Source organism: Malus domestica, chromosome 11 (genome assembly GCF_042453785.1).
Source record: "Malus domestica chromosome 11, GDT2T_hap1".
Lineage (NCBI taxonomy): Eukaryota > Viridiplantae > Streptophyta > Magnoliopsida > Rosales > Rosaceae > Malus > Malus domestica.
The window spans coordinates 4,297,826-4,306,746 of NC_091671.1; the positions used below are offsets into that span (position 1 = coordinate 4,297,826).

The following is an 8,921-nucleotide window of genomic DNA, read 5'->3' on the forward strand; positions in this document are numbered from 1 at the left end:
ATGTAGCTTAATTAATTAAGAGTATTTATTTATGCACTTGAAATTATGAGTACAACTTTTCACTTGCCCAACATCACTTGTAGAAAAATAGAAGGAAACTTTAACGAAAAAATCAATCATTATATTATTTATTTTACTCTTTATTTTGTCTTTTTCGTTAAAACTCAAAGTTTTCAAGCCATTTTCATTAGTTTCCTCAAAATAGAATTGGTATTCACACTTTACATTCATTCTCTGTGCACCTCTATTTATTTTGAGAGTTGTTATTGACATTAAAAAGATTATTCTCCTTCCTAAACATGTGGAAAAAAAAACAAAGGAGAACATGTATTTTCAAAAGTATGAATACAGACTTTTAATCAAAAGTAAAATCGGACGAGACTAAACACACAATAAGTGGCGGATAAATTAATTTTCTAAAGTTTATGCAGGCGTTGTATATTTTCTTAAAAATAATACTGAGAATACCAAATTTGGAAACCAAACCATTTCCACATTTGTGTATTCTATTCCTATCCTATCCATGACTTCCATGCACTATAAATACACTTTACCCTTCCCATTTTTCTCCGTTTTCCTTCTCTCCCAAACCTGCAAAGGGGTTTTATCAGTAGCTCACTCTCTGCCAAAAGCCTCCATACAGCTCCCCTTTGCAGTTCCTCCCTCTTCTCTTTTGCTCCTTCTTCTTCCTTCCACTCCAAAAAGCTTCTCACTTTTACCCTCTCTCTCTGTCTCTCTGTCTCTCTGTCTCAACCTTCTACAAATTCAAAACCTCACTCACTTCATCTCAGTCGTACTAACTTTTCTACATGCTCTCGCCGTCGATTCTTCATGTTGCTGCTTCCGACCAAACCCACATCTCCGATTTCATTTCCTCCGCCTCTAAATCCATGACAACCTTCCAACCCACCTCGTCCGCACACTCAGCGGTCAAATTTTCAGAGCAAATCACCACCGTGACAAAACCCATGATCCAGGAACCCGATAACCCGATCCGAGTCCCGCCAAAGCTCGTCCGGATCATCCTCACGGACGCCGACGCCACCGACTCCTCCAGCGACGACGAAGACAGCGGCGTACGCAGAGTCAAACGACATGTCAGACAGATCAGCCTCGAGCTCTCCTCGCCTTCCTCTTCCTCGCCTTCATCTTCGTCGTCGTTTTCTTCGGGTCAGTCGAAGCGGGCCAGGAAAGACCCGAAACCCGTAAAGCGAACCGGGTCGAAATCGCCGGCAATGGATGCATCGCGCCAGAAAAAGTTCAGAGGCGTACGCCGGCGGCCTTGGGGTCGATGGGCTGCGGAGATCCGAGATCCGACTCGTAAAAAACGGGTCTGGCTCGGAACCTTCGACACAGCGGAGGAAGCCGCCAGTGTTTACGACAGAGCTGCCATCCTTCTCAAGGGTCCAGATGCCATCACCAACTTTTCTAACGCCGTTACAACGGAAGAGAAAGTCGTTGCCGATGTGGTGGTCCCAGCTCCTCCGCAGCGATGCGGGTGCGTATCTCCGCCGTCCAGCGAGGCTCTCTCGTCGCCTACCTCGGTCCTCCGTTACGAGGAGCAAACGCCGTTTGATGGTTTCATATACGGAGATGTTGACGACTTCGTGTTTGATATCGACTTGCCGTTAAGCTTTCCAGATATTATGTTGTCGAGTAACAACTTTGTGCGCGACGAGTTCGGCGAGTTTAACGTTGACGATTTCTTAGCTGACGTCGTAAGTTGAACCCAGCAGTACTCTACACGTGTAACTACAAGTAGGCAGGATTATTTTAGTTTGGGACTGTGCTGCAATTTGCAAGTGAAGTGAGTTTTGTTAAGTGGCGCAAGCAGTACATGGAATACCGAAAATGTCCTCCGGAGTGTGATGTACAATCACTACGAGTATAGCCGATTATCTCTAATATATACGGCGGTTTTGTGAGAACTCGTTTTTGTAGTTTTATTTTATTTTAAATTATTTGTGTTTAATTGTAATTAAAGACGGATTATTATAAATTTTTATTGATATTTGTCAATTGAGAATAGAAGCTTGGAGACTATTGGAGTGGGAAAGGAATAAAATTAAAAATCATAAATGAAATGGTGCTTTTGATTTCTTGGACATGAAGCTCATTGTTGAAAATTATAGAAGTGTGATATTCATACTCTATTTTACTTCTTACACACCTTTTTAATTTTCAGTCATCGAATTGAATAAACTGAAGAAGATCAACGAATATAAATTATTAAGGGACATGTGAGCAGTTTATATTCTTTTCTATATTAAATATTACATTTCGCTTATTTTAAAAAGAAATATATTAACCTATATTTACAATGCTTTGAATTTTAATTACGTTATAGTGATTTGTAGCGAGTCATTCACTCGTTTTTCTAACATTGGGCTCGTTTGAAAGTCTTTTTGAAATGATTGAAAAAAATTTAGGTGAAATTTCTTTGGAAATGATCCTTAACAAAAGTTCAAGTGGATCCTAAAAAACACTTTAAATACCTTTTGCAAAAAATAAATATCTGGTGCTTCTTTCTACGCACTTTTGAAACTCAAAATCAATTCACATAATACGTTTTCAATAATTTTAAAAGTATTTTCAAATGAGTCTATTGATGCTAACAACAAAAGTGTAATACCACAACGATAGTCCATTATAAATACGTATTACTATTAACATCTACATGAATCAAACATTTTGTTATACATACATGAATCGAACCTAAAATTTTCATAATTAAATATCGAAAACTTTACTGAATTAAAGACTATAATTGGTCCTATAATATTCAATTGAACCGAAATCTAAATAAAATACTATTGTTAGTGGCACACTTGGAAGCCTCAACAGTCAGGACACGTGTTTTTCAAAATTTTCAGGTCAATTGCTTTCGGAATTGAGACATAGCAAATAGTAGTCTTTTTCTTTAGAGTTTGGCTTTTGTCGGATATTCTTGATGGCTCCATCAAATATTAGAAATATCAAAATTAAACGACAAAACCTAATTGCTTTTTCTTTTATTTTCTTTTCAAGCAATCTAGTTGCTTTGTTTTTGTGGATTTTAGTGAGTAAAAGTAGAAGTTTGGTGAGTAATTCATAGGAGAACAAAAATATCGAGTAGTATCAATTTTGGCTGTAATAATTCTCGAATTCAGGTTCTTGGAACTAAATATGCGCATCGTTATGGGTGGTGGAGATGTCTAATCCCGTTTACCTGTTAAAGAACATACAACTGTGAGTAAGCTAAAGATCGGGATGTGACAGTCTAAGGTTCTCTGATGATCAAGTTAGTAAGTGATATTAAGAGTGGGCAAGAGAATGAATATGTAAATATTATGTTACCAGAGATGAACTCTAAAAGAGTATATTTATATTGGTCGAAGAGATAATCTTTTATGATAGTATAATTCTTATTAAACCAAAATAATCCCATATGATATCTAGGAAGTAGATATTGCATCATTTTAGGACTTAAGAGCGAGATTAATTGCAAGCACACCAATCCTTAGATGGTAAGGACTCCAAGATTATAGGAAACCTACTTATTTCTTACAGAACAAGCACGGTCAATTTTAGCAAAGTCATCAGACTTTGCTCATTGATTCCAGAATAGTACGATAGTGGCATCATTTGCCTGTTTAGTCAATTCTGCATCGGAAATTGTTGAGCCTATGACTGGACTTCTGAGATATGCCTATCCAATCTTCTTTACTCCGACACTGAAAAATTATGACCCCACACAGGTTAACTACTGCTAACTTTTGAAAGAAGTCGCATTCTCATCATTTACCAAACACTTTAGACGTTAAAACAAGTTGATTATCATTAACCCTAATCAATTCATTCTTTGTTGTTTGAGATTTGCATCATTGCATGTATAAACATTTTATGAAAGTGATTTTCCGCACAATCATTTTCTTCTTCTCCACGTCCAAAGGAAAAAAGGGTGTGAAAATTATTCCCCGTATCCCAACTTGTAGAACGGCTAAAACAAAGAGAAATAAGAGCCAAGTAGGCTAGTGTGTGGGGCATAGGGTCCACAGTGAATGGGTGGCTAGTCACTAGTGGCAAAATAATAGCCTATTGGCTATTGGCTTGGGGTCACACTAATGCATGATGGGATGTCAAATGGACTTGGTACCATTCCAATACATGAATAAAGCTGGCTACCGGCGGCTACAAGGTTGGAATCGTAATGGATATTTTGATTGGGGACTGTTTGCGGAGCGGCAAATAAATTGGTTTTTTTGCGTGCTTTAAAAGGCACAATAAGCAGAGAACCAGTCTCATGAGCAGGAATTTGGTGGGTCCTACTGGTTGGTGACCAAACGGATACGAAAGTGACAAAAGCCCAAATCTGGCCCATCCATCCACAGCCGCCCCCCACTAATAGCGATTAATTAAAATTTTTAATTCAATATTAATCCCATTATATGAGATGTAGTTGCCTTATTGCCAACAGATTTTGGTCTTAATTGTTCAGGTTTTTCCTTTGATGTGCACTAAAGTCCGCTCCACATGCTATTTATAAAAATGGTTGACGTAATATTGTACTAGTTCTATAAGTTAATTTCTGCATATCTTTGTCATAATTCGTCACTATTTGGTTCCTAATTACTCTTCTGTCTCTCTAATGAATTTTATATGTAGCCAAACCGCAGCACAGTATACACAGCATAACCATGGATACTAAGTTCCGATTTTCCAGTGGGACAATTTTGTACCTAGGTCAAGGTGTAGCGTGGTTAGAATAGTTAAATCGACTATAGTTTAATAGTTATATTGACGGTTTATTATCCTCTATTTATATAGGTTGGTCATAATTTCGTTAATCGCTCTTCACCATGAAGTCATTAAAGAAAGTTGAGGTTTCACCATAAAACTAATTGGCAATATAGAGAATAGCTCAACTTTTTATAAGTTCTTGCATGATTTGTTCCTCCGCCGATGTGGAACTTTGTCCTCACATTCTCACGCACCTCTCACGTATGACGAATTTTCAAGGCAAACACGTGGGCAACATGAATTGGAGGACGTGGAGCACTTGTGTTAGTTGGGCTTCACACTTGGACCAACTTGCTCTGTTACTATCAAGAAATTTGAGGTTCCACCATAAAACCAATTATGAAGAGTAGTTAAATTACTTATAATGTGGAATAAATACCCTTAATAGACTGCGTCACGTGTGGCGAATTTTCAAACCTAGCGCGATAACAACACAAATAAAGTGACATGGATCACGTGTGGCCATTAGGCTTCACATGAGATAACTTGCTTTGATATTATGATGAAAATTGAGGTTCCACTATAAAATCAATTAACAATACGAAGAGTATTAGAAACCCTTGTATTATTTGATCCCTCACTGATATGAGACTTTGTCCTCACATATTCCCACAATCATAAGGTATCCATATTATATTCAAATCGGATAGAGTATTGTATTTACCAATTTACCATTAAGTACGAGTTTGTTCTGAAGATCCACCCCTCGTAATCATTTTCGTAGAAAAATCATTTGCTCGCTTAGAAAGACATCTGGTTGTATAGATATGGAGATCAAGATTTGTCGGCAGGATTATATATATATATATATATATATGTTTTCTTCTAATCAAACAATTGAGGTGGAACGCACGAGACCACTCTCTAATTATGTATGCTATAGTACCTTCGTTTTGGTTAGTGACGGAGTAAGAATTTTTTGTGTGGGAAGGCTATTGACATATATAATTAAGTAATTTGAAGTCAGAATATGAGAGATTGAAGTAGTTTGCATAAAACTTAAAAGACCCTAAATTCAATAGAGAGAAATAAAAACATTACAAACCCAAAACCCAAATATCAGGTAAAGAGTAAACAAGAATTAAAAAAAAAAAAAGTTAACTAACGCCAAAGAAAAGTTGACAAAATAAGGAGGAGGAGTGAAGACTGCATTGTAATAAGAGGGATGGAGAGAGAAATGAGACTGGCCTGGAACAGAGAAGAGTTTGGATTGAAAGCACACTGAAATTTTAAGAGTGTTAGACTGATATACAATAATAACATCTATATTATAATAGCAAGAGGAAAAAGAGGCAGAATAGCCCAGAGACCATTCTGGTCACTTAGTGGCTCCGCCGCTGGTTCTAGTTTATAGAAAATTATTACATATACGTTTCACTGCCCCTAAAGATTTAAGTATGCAAAAAAAGGAAAAAACTTGCATATATCAGGGTGCACATTGTGTAATGTTTCTATAAATCTCTTTTCACACACAAAATGAAGAAAACAATAAGTTCAAATTCAAAGGTTAATATTGTATTTTTGCTCGCCACTCTAAAATCCCTATTAAATACTATTAGATTACTTCAAATTTCTAAATTTGCGTAGTATATAGATTAAACCAACTCTTTGTATTGTTTCATAATTTAGCTTACCTATGTAGTATTTGGATATGTTAACCATGCATTAATTAACCCGTGAAAAAAAAAATGACTCTTGGAGTGAACTCTTGGAATGTTATCAGAAACCCTAAATTGAGATCTCGACATTAGTACAGTCTACAAAAAAGTGTGACAAGAGACAGTATTGGACCGAGTCTTGAGTGGCATGCATAAACATAAAAGAAGCCACAAAATTCAAAATTTTAAGATATTTAAGCCGATTTCCGTGACGACCCACCTGCAAAATATAGATGAGAACAAGGACATATAATATATATATATATATATATATATATATATATATATATATATATATATATTGCATGATGTTTCCTAGAGTGGAGGGTAATGCTGGTGTAGGGTACTTCAGTCCGATAAATGTTTCGATTTTTCAAAATTTATGGCTCCAATTGTTGAAGGAGCTACGAATATACTAATTTAAATATATAGAGTAATTTGTATTAAAATCGAATAGTATGCATTACAGTTGACTATTGCAGACCTTCTTACGTACCGGAGTTGGTAGTTTAATTAGGGTTAGGGTTTTCTGAGTTAGTAGCTGACTTGTTCAAGAAGCAATGCCTCAGCAAAAACCTAGTTGTAACGGGTTTCAGAAATTCATACCATATCACCGCGACATTTCTATCAAGCCAGTATGAAATCCGTACAATACATAAGTTGCTAAAATATAGAAAGATAGTGTATTAAAGTCATTACATTTAAGTTTTTTTTCCGCACATTATATTGCCATATATATTTTGTAACCTAGTGCCCTATATATTGCCATGTATGAAAGAAATTTTAGGATCCGTCAAACAGATCACGTGTCTGTATAGAAGCAGACTTAAAAAACCCTCCTTAACCCACTTCTTCTAATTTCTCATGCTAACTTTGACTCACTTTTAGTCTCACTCCCTATCACACAAACCCCAATCCAAGTGATGTACCCAAGAACCTCTCTACATGAATTCCCCATGTATGGTACTTGCATAGTACTTTACTGTATATTCACTTACAATATTATTGGGTTATCTTGGTTTACTGGTTGGACCGTTCTAGGGTTCCAAAATTCCATGGAATTTCGATTATTTCAACTCCGAACCACATGTGTAATAATTTTTGCTTGGAAATCGAAGACAACGAAAAAGAGGTGGAAGGTTCGGCGAAGTTGAAGGCATGTCGTAAAATTGCTATTGACTTTTCCAAGCTACTGATTTTTTGTGAAAACAAAAGCTCTTCTCCCTACCACTAACACACTATTGGACTAAACAAAGACCGACCATTGATCAGGTCGTTCACGTTTAAACAAAATAATTGAAGGAAGGTCGGCGAGAAATTTCCAACGAGTGGTGGAGGAAAAGGCCAAATTGGAAAGTGAAAACGCTGTTGGAAAAAGCAGAAAAACAAAGGAGGAAACAAGCAGCTTTGACCTCGAATCGATTGAAAGAAAGGTGGATGTTCAAGGTTCTTAGAACTTTCCCAGTCCATTTTGCATCAAAATAATCGACGCAGCAAGCTCCAGTGTTGGTGTCGTCCTTTTACCAAGTTTTCGGTCGTATAAACATATCTATTGGTGGGAAAAAATTTTGATTTATTCAGATTTTTCAACCTTCAAACTTCAACAGTAAAAGAAGGGTCACTGGGTAACTAATCACTACGTTGTCATCGATTGCACTATTTCACCTTATACATGTGAGATTGTAGAAGTTCTACAAAATTTTGACACATCGCGGTTAAATCTGGATTTGGGGGAAAATGGAGTAATCAAGCCGAATCTCTGAAAAACACAAAATATTGGGAAAGAGAAAAAACAAAGGTGAATTTGAAAATAAACACTTACGGTTAGAAAAAGCACATTTTATGTGTTTCTCCATCATCGAAAAAACATACAATTAGAATATTATATTGGTGATGAGTTGACGGTTCCGTATAATAACCTTGCCAGTGTTTGTCTTGATGATGTGAATTATGACGGAACATAAACACATATAAACTGTACTGATTTAAGACGTGCTTTATTTTCCTTAGAACTAGTCTCATATATATATATATATATATATATATATATATATATATATCTATAAGAACCTTGGTATGCTTCATGTAGTATATAAAAGGGTCCAATTTGGTGGTAAATTGAACCCTGTGCTCTAAATGTGTATACTCCACTTCTAGCATTTGCAAAATTTTCATTAACATTTACGACCCTTAAAGTAAAAGAAAAGACATGATTCTAGGCTCGAACATACAGTTTGAAATGCCTTTCTTGTGATGTTTCATATGAAAATAATTGAAGAAGTTCAATAGGTGATGGTGGCTTTTGGGGATTTTTTTTTGGGGGGGGGGGTGGGGTGAGTGGGCAACTTAGTCTTCCCATTCACGCAACATAAGTTCTTAGATTTGAGATGAAAGAAATTGGTTTTACGATATAACCTCTCAATCAAGTTCTGGTCGGAAGATATTTTCAAGCTTGAACTTGATTTCCCTTAGCTCATTCGTGGA

The 8,921-nt window shown here is 36.3% G+C and overlaps 1 protein-coding gene across 1 annotated transcript; it reads left to right on the plus strand.

The window, feature by feature from the left end:
* Positions 1 to 486: 486 nt before the first annotated feature.
* On the plus strand, positions 487 to 2,019 carry LOC114819451 (pathogenesis-related genes transcriptional activator PTI6-like). The gene has a single exon (XM_029088112.2). It carries the CDS (start codon positions 810 to 812, stop codon positions 1,725 to 1,727), a length of 918 nt encoding a protein of 305 aa, XP_028943945.1. The 5' UTR covers positions 487 to 809; the 3' UTR covers positions 1,728 to 2,019.
* The last annotated feature ends 6,902 nt before the right edge of the window (positions 2,020 to 8,921 follow it).

Bases quoted from the DNA above. Each gene is read 5' to 3' on its own strand.
- LOC114819451 (XM_029088112.2), top strand. From the start codon at position 810: ATGCTCTCGCCGTCGATTCTTCATGTTGCTGCTTCCGACCAAACCCAC.